Source organism: Zingiber officinale, chromosome 2B, assembly GCF_018446385.1.
Source record: "Zingiber officinale cultivar Zhangliang chromosome 2B, Zo_v1.1, whole genome shotgun sequence".
Taxonomy (NCBI): domain Eukaryota; kingdom Viridiplantae; phylum Streptophyta; class Magnoliopsida; order Zingiberales; family Zingiberaceae; genus Zingiber; species Zingiber officinale.
The window spans coordinates 97,889,474-97,910,620 of NC_055989.1; the positions used below are offsets into that span (position 1 = coordinate 97,889,474).

The window sequence follows — 21,147 nt, forward strand, 5'->3', positions numbered from 1 at the left end:
ATGCAAATAGTGTGCGGTCTTTGGGAAAGCTGGAACCTTAGTGCGCCTCGATTGCTGAATTAAATTCGAAAAATATATTCATAAAATAGGGCGGAGGAGGCGGCGAAGCGATGTCCTCGGGCTACTGAAATCCTTCCTCGTCTCTGCCGCTCCGCGATCGGTGCCCTTGGCGCAAGGGATCGGCGATGTTCTCGTGCTATCGCCGGCTCTCTGCTCCTTCGATCCCCCCGCCGTCGGATCTGCGGATTCGGTTTTCCCGTCTCCAGCCCGTCTCCGTCCGCTCGGCGCTGTGCGATGGAGTCCCCCGTACCCTCCGCGTCGAGGTCAGTTCGCGATTCTCCGAGCCGGTCGTGGCTCGCTTTCAGGACGGCGGCGGATTGTCGTTCTTGAGAGTGCGATCTCCGTCAGCGAAAGGTATCGATGCCATAGGAGATGTGCTTGGGGAATTAGAGGTGGATCGGAGGCGGCGGAAGACGGCAGAACTGGTGGCCGCGGCGGTGGTCACGGTGGTCTTGGGGACTGGCAACCGGGTGCTCTACAAGCTCGCGCTTGTGCCTCTCAAGGAGTATCCTTTCTTCCTCGCTCAATTCGCCACGTTCGGGTAAGACCCTCTCTCTCTCTCTCGTTCGCGCGTGTCCCGCGGAGATACCACTTGAGGTCGAGGGGGTCAAACCTTGGAGCTGACAGGGCGGAAATCCCTGCACTCCATATAACTCACACCCTCATCTACTCATCCGTGATTTACCTCCTCCTCCGTGTTTGTCTCCTCAGACATCCGTGATTGCGTTTCGCCTTTTGCCACTCGTTCGCGCGTGTCTCATTTCGGGGAGCGTCGGTCTTTGGATGGGGAGTTAAAGCTGCAGAGCAAGGAAGCTCGGCTGGTCTTGCGAACGTGCAAGTTTTTCGAGAAAAACATTCTGAAAAAAGAAGATATCTTCTGCTGAATAAAAAAAGGAAATAAAATTAACGAGTGCGACGGTTTCTCTGGATCCTCTTATTTCGAATGGACCAGCTTACTTATTAATGATTTTGACAGTTGAACTAAATGAAGTTCTTATTGTAGAAAAGGTGGAATCCGCCACCCCACCCCCACACAATCGGTCCCATGGAGGTTAATTGGGAAGCTGCAGTGGACCACTATAGGGAGGACATTTTTTTCGGCTTTGCCGAGATTCGACTGCTTGTCCATTGTAGCAATATCTACCCAACTCAACCTGCCCCGGGGGCAATGAAGTTCTTATTGATAGAGACATATTGGTTAGATGATGTATTGTGAAGATATTTAGGACAAAAATAGACGGAATGGTTACAAGTTGTTATTTTGGAGTTATATAGAACAAAGGGCACCTACGGTTTAATAATTTATTATTCGCTATGTCTGATTTTTTTTTTTTTTTCTGTAGAGCCTGCAAAGGTAATTACGGTGAATAGATAGGTAGCTAGTCTTAATTCAAATATCCTTGTATATATGAACTCAAACATGCGTTCCTAAAAATATAAAGACAATTCAGAAATATATAGATGATGAAATTCATGCGTTGAAAGATTATTAATATTTTACTTGCTTTTCAAAAGTATTTGGATTCATCTAAATCTTTCATGTAGATAGTGATTTGCTAGGGCATTTTGTAATTGCCTTATTTGAATTTTTTCAAGATTAGGTTGTTGGAGCAATTACCCTTCATGTCTTGTTGCCTTTTAGTTTTTTCTTCGCTTAGTCAACATGTGGCAGGCTATGGATCAATAGATTGGCATTCAATTCAAATCAAAATAGAATAGACATTAGATCCATAACTAGTACTTTTGCTAATCTTGACACTGTTATGGTTATGCTTAAGATGATTAATGATAGTTTTTTTTAATGTATATCGTTTGAGGTGGTTATGGGCTCTTATTGGTGAGGTTCTAGTACATTAATTATATTTAGTACTTTTGCTAATCTTGACACCATTATGGTTATGCTTAAGATGTGTTAATGATAACTTTTCTTTAATGTATATCATTTGAGGTGATTATAGGCTCGTATTGGTGAGGTTCTAATACATTATACTCCATATATTCTCCTGTAGGTCCCTTAGACTTGCTACTCTCTGCACATTTTGCGACCTACTTGCTAATCTATTGCACCTTTGCATGATTATGATTGGAGAATTGTTCATCTCTCCCGAGGATAACCCCTATCATCTATAGATGTGCTCCTTACAGCTCTCAACTTCTTGATTTTGAGAAGTCCATGGCTATTAAGAGGGAGGGCTTTGATGGATTTGGACCATATTGTCGCGGGCTCAATTTTAACACCACTCACCACTTGGCACTTATAGAATTTATCCCTGCAAAGTTAATAAGTTAGCCTAACTCACTAGACACCCACACAAGAGTAGCTAAAAGAGATTGAGAAGGCTTGAGACCTAATGAGAGCTTAATATTATTGAAATATTCTTGACAATGATCTACAAATAAAGGGAAGGGAGGTATTTATAGGCATCCTCCTCTGAATAATGGTTTGGATCAATTTGATCCAACGATGTACATTACATGTTTTGAAAGATCCTATAAAATATCTAGATATTGTCATGATGGGGAGATTCTAGAGAAGTATTCAGAATTATCTCAAGGAAAGTTTAGAAACACTATAGGCCAAGACTACGGGCCAGGAGAGTGAGCCAAAGGGTATATCAAAAACCTCTCTTGGGCTTGAAATTGTATTGCTTGATATGCTAAGTGAATTGTCACAAGGTATACTCTCATTCCCAACTTGCTTCAGTGTTTGGTAGATTCTTTCATTTCACCAAATATTTAATGTAGTTTAGAACTCCTTTCCTTTGAATGATCCTATCCGCAGAAATGTACTCCACATTTTTATTGGAGGTGACAACTGCTGTTGGTGTGTGCTTAGACTAGGTTCGTTGGAGTCATCCTTGTCTTCATTATAAGGCTTGAGAATGCTTACATGGAAGATTGGACTTGGTAAGACACCTTACCCATTCACACATGCTTAATGTCTAGGAAGGGGCTTTCATATCTTCTTTCCAACCCTTTGTGCACTTTCTGTAAGGACTAAATTGTTAGGGTAGGAATTTCACTTGTACCATATTGTCTTCCTCGAACTCTAGATGCCACCTCTGTGTTTGTCTATTTCTTCATTTTCTTTGCAGTTTTGTCTAAATAAAGCCTTGAGATATTGGTTTGCTCATTCCCCTCAACTTGGATGTGGATTGCTAGGCTCTTCTCTTCATAAGTCAAGGCAATGATATTGGGTATCATTGGTTGTTGCCTGAATCATAATCTTGATTTGCTTTTACTTGTTGTCTTGCACCTTTGTAAGTTATTAGAGAATTAAGCTACATCTAGCAACTTTTGCCCAATCTTGCTAATGAAAATATAGTGCCTTAAGTAAAGCTTAAGCAGTCTATTGATGTGCTTAGTTTGTTTGCCATTTTGGGGTTGAAAACTTGTAGAGAAATTTAAATCTGTCCCAACAATTTGAAACTCTTGGTCCAAAATATCCAATGAAACGAAGCTCACTATTGCTTGCTTACTATGTTTTGTGGAAGTCCTCAAAGCTTCACTACATATTGATGGAACACGTGTGTTGCTTCATTCGCAGTATAATCTAATTAGACAAGAATGAAAATGACATATTTGCTAAATTTATCAACTACAACCGTGATACTTTTGTACCCTTTAGACTTAATCCATTGAGACACTTTACCATGGGGGCTTTGGACTGAGTAGAGGTTCAAATAGTCCTGCTAGGTGTTGATGCTCCACTTTGTGTTGGTAGGCAAACAAGATAAGTCCACACATATGTCTCGATGTCATCTCACATCCATGGCTCATAATATGTGTTCACCACGAGCGATAGGGTTCTTGCCATACCCGAATGACAACCCACTTGGAATTACGACACTGCTTGATAATTTCTTTTCTCGAGTTGTCATGCTTGGGAATAAAATTTTTGATGCTGGTGGTAAGGAGTAAGCCGTCATCCATCCAAAAGCATCGTGTCTTCCCCTATCTAGCCAACTTTAGCAAATGATGGGCAAGGGAACCTTGGTTTAATGCTTCTTTGATGTGGTCGACAAATGTACCTTGTGGTTGACTCATGCTTCATGTAGTTAGCTCTGCTTTCCTACTTAGTACGTTAGCCACCATATTATTATTGTCAAACTTTACTTGAGTTGGTGGTCGAATTTTGCCAAGAAATATATTGTGGATGAAATTGCTTAGGGCTGAGCTTCTTTTGAGTGAAAATAATTTGTGGTAAGATTGTCTGTTAGGATGACAAAGTGTGAACCTAGTAAGTAATGGCGCCATGTTCAAAAGCAAACGCATGACAACGATCATTTCCTTCTTCACTGTATAGGGCCTCTTTGTGTTGTTTAACTTTCAACTTTCAAAGGCATTGGGGTGTCCTTCCTGCATAAGTACACCAATATCAAATTCTGAAGCATCAATGTGTACCTCAAATGATTTGGTATGGTCAGGCAATATCAACATTAGTTCATCATAGTAGCCTTCCTCAATTGCTTAAATGCTTGGTGACACTTCTTTGTCCACTTCCATGAGCTATCCTCCTTGAGGAGATTGGTCAAGGGTGTGGCTTTGCTAGAAAATCCCTTGATGAAATACCAATAGTAGTTTACCAATCCATGGAATGATCTCACTTGTATACATGGTGGGTGGCTACCGACTTTGAATGATTTTTACCTTGTCTTGATCCATTATAAGCCTCTCATTGTAGATTCTATGGTTAAGGAACTCCACATCTTGTTGGGGCAAATGAATATTTATCTCGCTTGACATACAATTCATTTTTCACGTAGCATTTGGATGACTTGTTTGAACTGATACAAGTAATCTTCAAGGATTGTATTATACACTAGAATGCCATCCAAGTAGACTAGTGATGGAAGAGCTTATTCATAAGGGTGCAAAATGTAGCTAGTGCATTTGTAAAACTAAAGAGAATAACCAAGAATTCAAAAGCATTGTACCTTGTTACACATGTTTTCTTGGGCTCATCCCTTGCTACAATCCACACTTAGACATTTTCTGACCACAAATCTAGTTTAGAGAAGTATCGAGCTTTCCCTAACTGATCAATAAGTTTTAACAATCAAAGGGATGGGGTATTTATTCTTGTGGCGATCTTGTTAACTACTCAATAGTCGATGCACATGCTAACAGACCCATCCTTCTTCTTTTGAAACAATACTAGTGCACTAAAGGGAGCTTTGGAAGGACGAAATATCCCAAGTCTAGCAAGTCTTTGAGTTGTTTCCATAACTCAATTAATTCAGGAGGTGCCATGTGATAAAGTGCCATGGTCAATGGCTTAGTATTTAGCTTTAGCCTTTAGGTCAATCTAGTGATCTACCTCATGCTCTAGTGGAATCTTCTTTAGAAGCTCTTGTGGCATTACATCCTTGAATGCTTCAAGAACTGCTTATATGACCTCTGGGACTCGCTCCATGGATTTGGCAAAGTCTTCCCCATCGTTCAACTTTCGAATAGTGGTAAGGTAACTCGGTTTCAACTTTAACCCTCACTTAAATTGTAGGGCTGATAGTGCCTTGGGCTTTACCATCACGGCACACTCTATTAGAACCACACATGCCTTGTTTCCTACAAGTTTGTTAAAGGGAGTTCACTGCGTGTAGAGGAAACACAGTCATTGATTAAAGAACTTCAATCTTAGCACCACTTGAAAGTCATCCATCGATACAATGGAGAAATCTAGGCTTCCCCTCCATTCTCTAATGCTATGTTTACTCTAGAGTGTGGATGAGGAAAGGAAAGGAATCAACGATAGAAAGTTATCTTTGGAGGAAGAGAAAAGAAAAGGTGAAGAAATCTTTTCCTTTGCACACTTGTTTACCTTGATAGAGGAAGGTGAATACTTATGATGTAATTTTGTAAATAAAAAAGGGTGCATACGTCATTTTTTTGGTACATAGTGTAATTTTGTGAGTTAAAAAGGCTACATGCGTCATTTTTTTTTGGTATATGATGTAATTTTGTGAATGCAAAAGGGGTACATGCGTCATTTTTTTTCCCATCCGCTGCTTTCCGTCCAATTTTGAGGTGATTGATTTTGACTCCAAAATTATCCGCTGATGGATTGCGTTACTTTTTCTTCGAAAAATTTTAATGAAATAAACGACGGAAACTTTTCCACCGTGAAAACTTTTCCTTAATTTTGCTTTCCACTCTCCCAAGTAAACAGAGTCTAAGGTAAACCTGAATCGACTTGGCGATACCAGCAATGGGCCGAACCTACAAATTCACAACTTTGAGGGAACACCCATCGCTAGTAATTTGGAGGCCCAACTACTTAGCCTTGTCTTTGGAAATAAAATTGTGAGTTGCTCATGACTAGAACCTTTTTGCCATTAATCATTACACTTACAAACATAAGACCTCTTCTTGGTTGGAGTGATGATTTTAGCCTTGAGAGCGCTAAGTATTTAAAGCGTCCCATGTTAGCTTGAAACCTTTCGTCGTAGAGTAACTTTCTTTGTGTTGGCTCATTATGACAATCCCTCATCCAATATAGACAATTACAAATGAAGCAAGACTTTTTAGGTTCGGGTGTATTCGACTTACTGTTCTTTAGCTTGTCCATTTTGTTACCATCTTAAATATACAATCCCTATGTTCACTTTTCTCTCCCCCATTCTTGTCATAGTCGATCTTCTTTTCCTTTGATTGGGAAGAGTAGTCGATGAGTGACTCAGCCTTGGTGGTAGCAACTTCCAAATCTTGCACACCCCATCTCTACAAATCTTCAATTTACCCACAAAATAGAAGAGATAATCTTTATGGGACATGTCATCAATCTCTAATAGCAATGAAGCAAATTCCTTTCCCGAATGTTACTAGTTTGCTTCAGTTGTCATAAATGACCGTGTGCCTCCTTCTCAGTGTTGGTTGAACTGAATTGCTTCTTGAGTTCCTCTTTAAGTCAAGTGCTTATTGAGTGAAGATCTTTTCTCTTGTTGCTAAAATTGCCACCACATGCACGCAATATTTTTTAGTAGATGGATGCACCATTGGCCCTTGAGGAATCACCTCATATGCCTTTAAAATAAAAAAAAATCTCTCAATTTATACAAGAAACTATCAACCTCCTTGATATCATGAGCACTCTTGTAGACAACTAATGTTGGCATTGGAAAAGAGTTGAAGTTGCTGGCACTTGAATGTCCTAAGCTAGTTTCGCATGTTTGCCCATGCCCCTCCTCATGTGTCTGTGCTTCCATTTCTTCTTATAAATCCCACAATTCCTGCTCCACGAATGCCTTAACTTCGATGAGCTTAGTGACGACTTGCTTTTTCACATGGTGAACATTCTTGCAATCGGGATGACCTTCTTGGTGGCAACGCTTAACTCACCATACTCTAGCTCTACTTTATTTAGACTATGTCTCTATTTCATATAGACGGTTAATGAGATCTCCAATAATGGACTTTACCTCAAAGATACATTTCTCCAAGCTATCAATACTAATCACCTCTATAGTGGATTGCATCTTAGAGATGACTTACTCCAAGGTAACAACCCATGCTTCAATAGCATCCACCTTTGTTGCCTTAGCCTTGCTGTGTCTACCTTGCGTGCACTACTCCTCTAGTGTTTGAAGTCTTTGCCCTAAGCATAATAGTTAGATGCTAAATGGTGGGAATTTGGTTATGATACCAATTGTCACGGGCTTAATTTTAGTGGCATTAATTTGTATGACATTTGACAACTTATTCTTGCAAAGTTGCTAAGGAGGCCTAACTTGCTAGGAATCTACACAATAGAGGTTAAAAGAAATTGATAGGGCTCGAGTAAAGAGAACTTAATATTATTGAAGATGTCCTTGAGGATACCCTTGAGGATGATTTATAAGTAAAAGGTAGGGAGGTGTTTATAGCCATCCTACTCTTGAGTAAACACCTTAAATCAACTTGATCCAACATTGTTATATTGCATATATAGAAATGCCCTATAAATTATTTAGATATGTAGGATCATATAGAGCGATAGAGGGGTGGGGTGGTGTTAATATCGCTTTTATTTTTAAAACTTGTTTTTCTTTGAAATAAGAATCAGAACGCAACGTAACAAAAGAATAGAAAATGTAGACACAAGTGACACAAAGTTCTACTTGGTTCACAATCCCTCCGAATTGCTACTCCAAAGCATACGATTCGTGGATCGCTCTTTGAAAATCACTTTTGAATCTTCTCCTTTCCGAAAACCTTTCGGAGGTGGATAACCCCCTTACAATTCAAAGAGATTGCAATAATTATTTATTGTATCTCTATAAATGAAATGCAAATCTAGGTAGATAGAATTTTGAAGCTCGATGGATTTGAAATGGACTTGTAGTTGCTTTGGGTGCAGAGGAGCAGAACTTGAGAAAGAATGACTTGAATTGATCTTCTGAGTCTCTACTTTGAATCACTTTTATAGATCTTTTTCGGTCTACTGAAGAAGGGGAGCCTTGACGTAATGGTAAAGTTGTTGCCATGTGACCAAAAGGTCACGGGTTCGAATCCTGGAAACAACCTTTTGCAAAAAGCAGGGTAAGGCTGCGTACAATTGATCCTTTCCCGAGACCCCACATGGCGGGAGTTTCGTGCACCGGGCTGCTCTTTTTTTTTTTCGGTCTACTGCACTGACTCATGCAGTCGATCGATCCATAGTTTATACTGCTTGATAAACTGATCGGTTTATCGGTCGCCCAATCAACAGTGCTGGTCGATCGATCCTTGTCTACGCTAGCTTTCTTTCTAGATGCATTTGTTGATCGGATCAATCCAAGCACCGAATCAACTTCTGGTCGCCTGAAAGCCACTATGTCAACACCTCAAGCCTTATCCTCTACCACATCAGATGCCACGTCAACAACACAATTCTTATACGCGACACGTTAGCTTTCTGAAGTTTATCATGTCATGTCATTGGACACATCGGCTGCCATGTTAGCTTTTTTAGCAAATCTGATCCCTCATCAGCTTCGGCTCAGCCAACGGTTCAATCGCCTGAATCGTCCGGTCAACCGAACTTAGCTTTCGTCCGATCGAAAGTTTAACTCCTGTAAAATAGAGTTAGCACAAATAGAAATATTAATGATATGCATGCTCTATTTTTGATACTGTTTGATCTCGACTTTGAAACTCATATTTCTTGGTCAGATCAGTGCTAGTTGTAGGATTATCCTTGTCCCAAGATTTAAGACACTCCTCACAACTTTCTTTCAGAAGGACCTCTCCTAAACTACTTTGCTTTTCTCACTTGGCCAAACATTCGGTCCTGTTGACCCGTTTGCTATTTGATTGACCCACTAGGGCTTTCTTCTATTTTGATGTCCGGTCCTTGCTGACCCATCAAATTTGTCCTACCAGATGTCCGGTTAATCAACTCATTTGGTCTTCCTTTGCTTGGTGTTTGGTCCACATCTACTAAGACTTTCCTACCTAGTGCCTGGTCCTTCTAATCCACCAGAGTTTTTTCTCTTAAGTGGCTTGCTCACTCAACACCCAAGTCAAATTTTCAATACTTAACTTTAAACCCTTTGTCATGCATCTTGATTATACCAACAAGATATTGTCATGATGAAAAGATTTTAGAGAAATATTTAGAATGATCTTAAGGAAGGAGCTAGAAAATACTATAAGCCAAGACCATAGGCCAAGAGAGTAAGCCAAAGGGTGGATCTGAAATTTCTTTTGAGCTTGAAATTGGGTGTGTTGTGAAAATATGCTTCTAAAGTAATCAAACAATGACATCTTTAAAATACAAACAAACAATTAACAGGAGCATACACTTGGCTTATCCGAACTTCCTAACTTGGGAGGCCATGATATGGGATACTTGTACATGCTATAAGTGCAAAACCTTCACCCATGATCTGCTTGTCCGTATTTAATTTAAAAGTAATCTTTGCCTTCCTCCAAAAAGGATTCTGTAAATCTTAAATGCCAAGGTGGTTGTTGTTGTTATTATTATTATTATTTTACTTGAGGCTATCAATAAGATTACCTGCATGTTATTTTTCAACTGTAGATTTTTTTTGTCAGATACTTGGTTGTTTACTTCTCAATCCTTTACACTCGTTATCAAGCTGGCATTGTAACCGATGAGATGCTTTCGCTTCCAAAGACCAAATTTTTGGCAGTTGGATTCTTGGAAGCTTTGGCTGCTGCATCGGGAATGGCTGCTGGAGGTATGCTAATCTAATTTCCTTTTTTGGCAAGTATACAAATTTGTGAGATGATCTCATACATATAATATCTTCTAGTAGCTTTCTCTCAGGTCTGTTAATTTCTGCATCATTAGAGCATAAGCAGAGGTGGTGCATGATATACTTGTATTTTCTGTCTGATCTAAACTTTGTATGTGTTCCTTTTGATCCTGAAGGCAAAACCAATTCTGCCCTAGTTATTTGAACTTAGTTTACTCCCTTTTATGGATTCTGTAGCTTTGATTCTTTATTTTAATTATGCAAATATTTGGAACTTTTGCAGAAGTTATACTGGCAATCTAGCATCAAAGGAAGTATGATAACAACAACAATATACATGAATCATCATTGAATGTCTCCTAAGTTTATGTTAAATGAGGAACTCAATAACAATCTTATACCAACATGATTAAGTTTATGTATTTAGTATTTAGATGCAAATGAAAAAGCAATACAAAATTAGCTTATGCCCATCTTACTACAAAATCATATACCATTTGTTCGTGTATCTCTTGTGACCTACATGTAAAATCACTTTGGAAGAAATCCAAAGTTGATATCATAATTCTTTTTTAAAGAATCATAGTAAGATTTTAGGATCAGTATGATCAATCCTATCTAATAAATATCTACAAGTTTAGTAAGATGTGCTGAAAACAGTAGATTCTGATAACTGTTTGAACTTTTTCTTTCATTTAGTCACTTTGATTCAGAAAATAAACCTGAATAATCAAATGATTGCGGTTCACATATTCTACAGTATGCACAGCTTGGAACGTTCATGAAAGTTCCATTAATTATCTTACTATCTATTACGTGTTTGGAAGGTCCAGAAGAGTATTTGATTTAAAAATTGATTGAGCCCATCATTATGCATCTTGTTTGTTGACAAGATAGCAAACCAAAGCACCAAGTCCACCTACACAAAGGAAAGTAATAGCAGTCACAGAAGCAAGCAGTAAAATAGTCAAAAGTTTGAAATTTGAACTTTAGTTCTTTGTACCAATTCAACTCACTCTCCTACTTTGTGCTTCATCTTGAAACACCAGGTCTTTGTATCGATTAATGTGGTTTGCCTATTCAAAGGATAGTAAATCATTAATGAAAAATCTTCATACTTTTTTCAAAGAATTCATAACAATCAGTTGCTCAAAATGTTGAACTAGATGTGTACTTCAGAACCTCAAAGAAGTAGATGCTTTAGTGATTAGTAAGATTGTGCACTGGCATCATTTCAAATTGAAAGAGTAAAACTGTGGAAGTGGGAACATGGATGGGAAAGTGGAGGGAAAAAAAATGAGGTTTCTTCTTTTTGTTACTTGGAAGATAGAGAAGTGAACGAATTGCTGGTTAATTTTCCTTTCAAATTGTTTTACCTAGGTAAATGAATGGAAAATTGGAGAGATCTTATTTAGTTTTTCTGTACATTCGTCCAGCCCAATTTTGAGGATTAGTTTATTCAAATAAGGGACTTTTCTTTTTCATTAAAAAAGGATTCTTTTCCTTTTTAGTTATGCCTTCAAATAAACACATTTCTCTCCTGATGATTGAGTGTGTTCTCCAAAAATGTCGCTATGCATGCATGAGAAGAGCAAATGAGAATCAGGAAAGGCAGCGAAAATTCTTGTTAACACATGGATGCTATTTTGAAAGGTAGAGAAAGTTCTTATTAACACATGGATGATATTTTGTCCCAACTGGGAAATGTATGACGCCATACACAAACATAGAAATAAGTTATGTTCCTATTTAGATTCCTCTTTTTTTTTTGTTTTCTGACAGTTGGCTTCTCTCCCCTCATACTTTTTATTTAATGAAATTTCATATAAAAACATTTACTCATAGATCTGCTCTGATTTATGTTGTTTATTTGCCTTTTTGCTAGAGTAGCTGTTCTTTCCGGGGCATCAATACCAATCCTGTCTCAGGTAATGAGGCTTTATAATCACTTTCCTTAAGAAATTTATGGAAGCATCCATCAAATAACAGGCATTAATCATGTTTTGCAGACATTTCTTGTTTGGCAGCTTATCTTTTCAGTTATATTTCTTAAGAGGCGATTTCGACTAAACCAACTACTAGGGTGCTTTCTTGTGACCATCGGAGTGGTAATAACTGTGGCAAGGTATCCTCATAAAATATTAAATGAAGTTCATTTTAATTTTAGTTAAATTTAGATATTTGAAACCTGGTTGGTCTTTGGCATCCTCATGACGATAGAGTACAATATGGCATGAATAGAATGCCAATTCTGCCTTCTTTGATTGAAGGGTATATAATTTATGATTCTCTTCTACTACTTAACCTTCACAAGTACATAAAATATGAGTCAACTATGATGATTCACTCAATATAAGATGTTATTTTCAAAGTCCATCACTATACTCTTTCTAGACCTCCCTACACCAGTATTGCACAATTAACGAATCTTAATTAGGCAACACTAATCAGAAAGCATGTTTGCTTCTGCAGTGGGTCTGGTGCTGGTACCTCATTAAAAAATGCTGGAATATTTTGGTCACTTCTTATGATTCTTTCATTTCTATTTCAAGCTGCGGACACTATCTTGAAGGTAGTATATTTTATGGATAAATTTACAGCCTTATCGATGCACAGTTTCTATAATATGCTGTCTTGTGTATTTAGGAGATTATATTCCTGGATGCTGCTAAGAAACTGAAGGTATATTCCAGTCCCTATCAGATTTTTTTAGTCCAAGTTGCTGAGTTCCAAACATATATGCTGCTATTCTTATATTAATTTCCATGATAATTTTATCAATAGAATTACTTGAGTTCAGGATACTAATACTTTGTGTTTCCTATGTCAGGGAGGTTCTCTTGACCTTTTTATTGTAAATTCTTTTGGATCTGCTTTTCAGGTTAAAATTTACTCTTGGCTATTTTTTTTTATTAATGGTTATTTAAACTTCCTTCTACCATGATGTTAAAGCTATGGTTAATGCAGGCCATATTTATATGCCTTTTGATGCCATTCATGTCGAAGCTATGGGGCATTCCATTCCATCAATTGCCATCGTATATTAGAGATGGAACGGCCTGCTTTCTAAATATTGGATCATTATCAGGAGGTCCATCACCTGTACTCCTTTGCTTGAAACAATTTTCTCTTCAAATACCTATATCCCATAGTCATAAAATTTTGTAATGCTCAAATGCTCAGAAAGGCTTTTTAACTGCAGCATGCAACATTTATTGCCCATAAGTACCCTATGTAGTAAAATAAATTAACCACCTACCAATTGATGCTATTATTTTTTTTGTCTTTACAAATGAAAGATGATTAATTTTTTTAATTGATTCTAATTAACATTCTTTGTGCTATTTTGGATGAAATGAAGGTTGACATAGTAGTACACTATGAAATTAAATTGCAGCAACATCTTAACTTATGAGTGTAAGGTTGATGGCATGCGTGTTCAATAGACAATGAATGCACTGGTTAAAGCATTATGCATGGTACTATTTTCTGCTCATTTTAGCAACTATGAGTTAGAACAGAATTATCTGTGAGTCTGCCTTACATAACTCAATATGAGGACTTGATCTTTGGTAATACACTATTGTGTTTAGTAGACATAAAAGTTATCCCAAATATAGATAGCTAGGCTGATTAATTTGATATGTTATGTGATAGTTGTTCAAGTTTCCTTAATATAGATACATAAAATTGAATCATTTGAATGATTATGTGGTGGATATAATTTGTTTTATATATGTTTGGGTTTAATTAGTTTGGTATAACAATTTGTTGACCTAAACTTAAATATTTTATATTTTTATTCTGGACTCACTTATTAACCTGTAAATCAAATGTACGTTTTACAATAGCTAGACTACATGCAACATGCATATGCTTTTACAAGGTATTGGTCATCTTGAGTTGAGTATTTTAGGATTTTTCTTTATGTTGCTGGGGCACATAATCATTACATAACAGAAGCTCTTCTCTGGTCTAATCATCCATTATATATTTTGTAATGTTATTTTCATCATCTCCTTGTTGGACTATTGGTGAACTGAATATCTATGATATCTAGAACTATTTGATTGTTGTTTTTCTTTTTATTGAAACTACTTTTCCTACATTTATATTTAATTCCACGTAACTTAAATTTAGGTTTCTAAAATTTCTCTCCTTAATTCAAATTTTGAATCTATTATATTTACATTTGTCATGTATCACAAAGGTTTATTGGATGTGTCTAGTGAGTTCATATTTAGTGCTAATGGAAAAAAAAATAAACACTTAAATTTGACTGCATGATGAATAATAGATACTATGGCAAGTCAAACACGATATATGGAGACAAAATCTTAAGGAACATGATTCAATATGATTAATTCAACCCATTTATCAAAAAAATCAATTATTTAAAAAATTTAGTAACTTTGCAACGTTGTATAAATTGACCTTTTATTATTTTCAGAAATGATAATAGTTGTTTATTTTATTTTTCTTTTACATGATTTTATATCAAAATAATGAAATGACAACAACGACATGATTGATAAATGTGACATGATAAAATTCCAGCCCTAATCTTTCTTGTCTTTAAAATTATGGCAACTAATAGTCTGTATATGCAACATATCATGTACCCTTATGTTGCTAATTTTTTGTAATTAGGGTCTTTTGGATTATACCTCTCGGAAACACATTCTTTACTTATTTCACTATTCCCAACACAAGTAATCCATTAGTGAAATCAATGTTATAATATTTTTATGCTAAATGCTACATTAAAAAAGTGTTTATAATGTTTTGTTATTACAGGATGCCAGGGTGCACCACTTTTACCTATATTGTTTGTGATTGTTAATATGGCATTTAACATATCTTTGCTACATCTTCTAAAGATTTCTTCAGCAGTAGTCTCTTGCCTTGCATCCACTTTTTCAGGTTCATTTCTATCTATTTTATCAGTACTATTTGTTTGTGTTATCAAAATTTCTGTTTCCTAATGAATTCGTGCCCATATATATATATATATATATATATTCTAGTAATGATGGTTATTTATAAACACCTATTCGCAGTTGGTTTTCTAGCAAAGCATTTCCTCATTAGGTTTCAATTTCAAAATGTGACTGCATTGATTAGTCTTGTGAGGATTGCGTTATCGTATCAGTCTCTATTTGATTTTTGTGGCCAAGTTAACACATGTTGCTTGAAAAGTAAATATAGACATGTCTTGAATGACATGGGACAAAAAAATTCATCCATAGCTTTAACTGGTAAATGGTGGTTAGCTCGCACAAGAATCCCTGGACCACAGCAGATTATTTTTTGCTTCACATTTTTTTAGTTTATTCTTAATTGGAACATTGTTTTTATCACTAAAGTGCGGTGACACCAATATCATATTTAGAGTAATTTACTAAAACATGCCCTTTCAAATTGCTTCTTTTAATCAAATCTTGTTTCAATACTTAGAATTTACCAAACAAGGTCTCTTTCTCTTTTCTTACCATTTTACCATCAACCTAAACCATAGACCTGTGCATGCAGTATGATTTTGAAATGTGCTGACATGTGCAAACTATAGTAACACCCTTATGATGTGTGAGACCTAAAAAAATGAATATTTTAGATGCTAACAAACTCAAATGTGGTGAATTTAAATGAAAACTGTGTCAAATTGATTTGAAATTTGGCTGGCAGACCAATTTGTGCTAAGTAGCCAATGAAAGTTGATTTATTCGCTTATTATCATTAGGATGTGAGAACCACTAAATTGAACATTTTTAATGCCATGGAAAACTAACAAATCAACAGTGTGAAAATCATTCATAAGATAATGTAAAAAATCAACTAAACTATTTTGTGCTAGGGCAGAGACATTTTCACTTGTGCACCATTAGCATGTGAGAAACTTCGAATGAATGAATAGTTACTTGTAGTATGCATCATTAGGATGCCCAAAGGAACCCAAATAATCTAATTTTGAATGAAAATCTTAATCTGTAAATTATTTGTGAATTGGCTTGTGGAAATTACTGAGAATAAGTTTTGGAGAGGTTTTCTGAAATTGAAGGATAAAATAGGAAAAAAAAATAGTGAGGGAAGATATTGGGTAAATTTTGATTATTGAGGTGGTATATGGTTACAAAACATTTAGTTCTGTTTTGGTAAATTGCCCTGATATCTTTGCTTAGTGGCAACCTTAGTTCCTTGTGATGGCTATTTTGTTAAACATATAGTCAGATTTCATGGGTTGCTGAAGATTGTTGTCAAAATGGCATGAGGCTTACCATCTTTTCTACAACAACTGTGGAAGTTATTTAAATGTTTCTTAACTATTTATGCGGTGAAACTACATGTGTGCTAGACAATTTTCACACTTGGAATCATTTATTTTATATGCACACAGATAGTACATAAGCAGCATAGGTTGCTATTATTGTTGGCCAATAAATCATTGTGTTCAACAGTGAAACAAAACTTTAATTGTTTGTTATTTTGTGTTCAGTTCCCCTTTCCATCTATGTCTTCACACTGCCACTGCCATACATTGGAGTAGCGTCGTCGCTCCCTTCTGGCTTCATCGCTGGAGCTATCGTTCTTGTCAGTGGTCTCCTCCTCTATTGCTGGTGTCCACCTCTGACCACTAGTACGCACAATAAAGTATCATGACCTCGAATTTTAGGGATGCCCATCCCTCTCTTTACCTTGGTTCCTTTTTTTTGGTGCCTCATTTAGATCTCTTGATTGAGAGAGGTAGATGGAATTTCTTGTTTGAATCACAAATAAAAGAAAATTTGCCCTAAAATTTATCGATCCAAGAATATAATGATGTTTAAAATTAAAGGGTGTGTTTTTTTTTTACCGAATTATCAAAGGACTCTTTTTTACTGAATTATCAAAGCAAACACCCCTTTTTGTTTATCAAAAAAAGTGTTTCATTTTATGTTATCTATTAAATTTATCCTTTTTAAGTCCACTAAACTATTGCATCACCCCAAAAAACTAGATTTTAGTTTATGTTTTGCTTAAATTGATTGATGTCTGTTGAAATATTAGCCTATTCATTTTATACTGCTACGTTAGTATACCTTTTTCTTTTATCTTTCAACATTGGTTATGTGACAAAAAGTGATTCGTTCACTCCTAGTGTCTTTGTTAATCCGTTCCTAGGTTAATACGGAGGAGGTAAATCATTGGTGGCTACTAGTCATTAGTATAAGTGGTCAAGGCATAGGAAAAAATATATTCGGACACGGTGAATTTCGACTTCAAGATCTCATATAATTTCATGTCTCAATCACCGTACTATCTTGAGGGACCTTCCATCACTGATTATGCCCTTTGTAAATGTTGCTTTGCCTCTTTACCATTACTGACCTTTCTCCTTCTTCAATATATGATACAGTCCTTCTCTAGGTATTCCTATTGTTATTTTACTGTTGCATGTATTCAAATTTGTTGTTTGTAGTTGACCCTCGAGTTTGTTTAGGAAACATAGAAGTGCTTTCGCCCCATGTAATAGTTTTGTAAAAATTGTTATTTGATTTTAAACTTATCTATACATGTGCAACGTTGCGCGACCCTCCATTATTGTGGCCGCTGTTCGTGTCCTCGCTTGCCCCTTTGCTAAGTAATGTCACAGGCGCCACCACGGCCTCCATGCGTAGCTGATCGTCAGTCGGCCTCACCGCTGTGAACTGCCAAAGACAGAAGAAAGGAATTATATTAGGCGTACTGATTAATTAGGATTTTGGTTTGATTAATTGATTAATTAGGGTTTGTATGACTAATCGATTGTGTTAATCCATTTAATAACTAGCTAATAATTGAGATTAATTAGTTAATTGATAACTAATCAGATGATTAAATGAATATTATAAAGTTAATTAATGTTATTAGGTTATAGTTTAATTAACTATAGCTGGATTAATCGAAATTGATTTATTAATCAATTAACATACAATATTTGATTAATTAATAAGTCTTATAAATTAGGGTTGGTCAATGGGTTTATTAGTAGATGGTTAATGTTGATTGCTTAACGATTAATTTATATGAGTTAATTGGTCATCAATGAATTAGATATTTAATTGTTAATGATTGTATAGTGATTTAATTAATTCATTTAAGGTTAATTGAATTATTAATCATATATAATTGAGTAGATATCAATAAAGAGTTAACTAATTAGTAGTAAATGAAATTACTAATAAGATGGATCGATTGATTGATTCATGTATTATAGATCCTTAGCTTTGTTTCGTATTCTATACTTATAAGATTCGAGTTCGAGATAAAGCCTCTGACTAAAAGACAATCAACATATTCTACAATGGATAGTTATTTCTTTGACTTCAATTTTCTTTACCTTTGGTGCATGATTATTTTCTTTATCCTATCTTGTATCTTTTTCTCTTGGAATTGTCATCTATTATTTGATATCAACCTTGAGAGATACCGAATTGGCATATAATATTTTACTATAAGAACTTTGTGATAGCTTGCTCGGTAATACGGTTTAATAGTTAACCTTTTATCCATTTAAAAAAATAGTCGATGACACTATCAAGAACTTTTGTCTTGTTCTTAGTGGGAAAGGTTCTATTCATTCCCAAGTAGCTACCTATGACCTCATCAGTTGAGTTAGTTGGGTATGCCAAGTGTGACATTGCTGACAACTTTCATAGGCCTTTATTAATTGCATTGTGTCTTTTCATTGGGTGGCCATAAATATCCGACCAACAATATCTTCGAAGCGAGTAAGAAACCACCTCTGTGATTCCCGCATGCATCATAGTTCCCCCAAGCATCATAGGAGGGGACCCATTCTGGATCGCTTAAATAGGGTTCCTTTAATGAGACAACCTTGTGACTATATATTTGAGTTGCTTCGCTCGCAGGGGCTCGATAGGTAGCTTTCCTTCATGAAAGAATGTCAAAAAGTTGGTCCTCCAATTGCATACCATCGGTTCTGACTTGGTTCACAGTTGAGGTAGAAACTTCTCGGGAGGTCCAATCTCCCAAAGCGCTGGTCAATTTAACTAATTCATCTACTTTTTAGTTTATGCCCAAATGCCTTATTTTAATAAGACTTCAACAAAGTGTTCCTTGACTTTTTCCATGGCTGTGCAGTATTTTCAGCATTTCTCATCTTTGGTTTTGAAAACTCCATTCACTTGTTGTACCACAAGTTAGGAATCCATATTGACCAGGATCCATTCGACACTAAATTTCATGCGGCGCGTAGGGCAATTAACAAGGCCTCGTATTTGGTCATATTATTTGATACTCGGAAGATGAGTCGTATTGCCAACGTGATTTCTTCTCCTTGTGGGGAGATTAGAATGACTTCGACTCCGCTGCCTTCATTATTCGAAGAACCGTTTGTGTAGGCCACCCATTGCTCGTATTTATCGTCCCGCACGAACTCTACCAAGAAGTCAATAAGGGCTTGTGTCTTGATAGATGGGCACAGTCGATACTCAATGTTATATTCAGTGGGTTCAGTCGATACTCAATGTTATATTCACTGAGCTCGGTTGTCTATTTAATAATTTATCCGGTAGTCTATGGGTGTGTGAGGATTCGACTGAGTGGAATTTTGATAAGCATGCCAACGAGATGAGATAGAAAATAAAATAGGGGCGTAGACGTCGAGCTATCCAAGTTATCCTCATAGTAAATTTTTCAAGACCAGTATAACGAATTTCATGTTCTTTAAATAAATAACTTATGTATTTCATATGAGATTGCTCTCCTCACTCTTGTCAGATTGGCATAGTACAGATAGCTATATTTGATATTGCAGTTCGGATCATCTGTCCCCAAATTTCTCTATTCTCGTGTCCCTTGCTGATCGAACGGACCAGATTACATCTCAAGGCATCATGACATCCTTAAGATGTGTGCAGTATCCTCGTGATGTGCAAGACATCCTTGAGATGTAATCTGGTCCGTCCGATCGGTAAGGAGACACGGGGACAGAGAAATTTGGGGACAGAGGATCCGAACTCCTGATATTGATAGATACACAGTAGCTCCTCACCCTGACGGTGTTTAGCCAAGAATGGCAATTTCAACTCCAAGAAGGTTTTGTCACATTTCTCGTCTCATTGGAACCAGGAACCACGTGACTTTTTGAGAATTTCGAAGAAAAAGAGACTTTTATCAGCTGACCTAGAAATAAAATAGGACAAAGCTGTAATCCGCTTGACTAGTCTTCGCACTTCGCTTAAGTTCCATGGAAGCTGCATTTGTTGAATGACTTCGATTTTTTTTGGATTAGCCTCCACGCTTGATCACCATACAACTAAGGAATCGTCTTTCCTTACCCCGAATGTGCACTTCTCGAGGTTGAACTTCATTTGAATTTCTACAAAATCATGAAAGTCTCTTCTTGATCAAGCACCAAGACTCCAGCCAATAGAGATATGAAGAGTATATTATCGGCGTATACTTCGATATTTCATCCCAATTGCTTGACAAAGACTCGATCCATGAGTCTTTGATATATGGTTTTGACATTCTTTAATCTGAATGGCATAACGACATAATAAAAATGTCATCGTGACGAAGCTGACTTTATTCGGCCTTGGTCAAGGAAATTTGATGATATTCTTGGTAGGCATCCATCATGAATATGAACTTGTGGTAAGTGGCGGAGTCTATCAAGTCCATTCGCGACAAGGAATAACAGTCTTTAGGACAAACTTTATTAGATCTCAAAAGTCGACACACATGCGTTATTTTCTGAATGGCTTAGGTACCAATACTACATTTGATAACTAACTCGAGTACTGTACTCCCCGCACATGTCCGACTTCCAACAACTTTTGCATTTCTTCATGTATGACTTTATCCTTCTCTAAGCTGAAGTAGTGTCTTTTTGCTTAATTGTGCAGGCGTCCGACTTGACATGCAA

At 36.7% G+C, this 21,147-nt stretch overlaps 1 protein-coding gene across 1 annotated transcript; it reads left to right on the plus strand.

Annotated features, from left to right (window-relative positions):
• Positions 1-35: 35 nt before the first annotated feature.
• On the plus strand, positions 36-17,069 carry LOC122046475 (protein CLT1, chloroplastic-like). The gene is made up of 10 exons (XM_042607192.1): positions 36-601; positions 10,075-10,220; positions 12,129-12,166; positions 12,248-12,363; positions 12,711-12,810; positions 12,885-12,920; positions 13,069-13,119; positions 13,206-13,329; positions 15,036-15,161; positions 16,732-17,069. The coding sequence occupies exons 1-10, from the start codon at positions 186-188 to the stop codon at positions 16,893-16,895; spliced, it is 1,317 nt and encodes a 438-aa protein (XP_042463126.1). The 5' UTR covers positions 36-185; the 3' UTR covers positions 16,896-17,069.
• Positions 17,070-21,147: the final 4,078 nt, after the last annotated feature.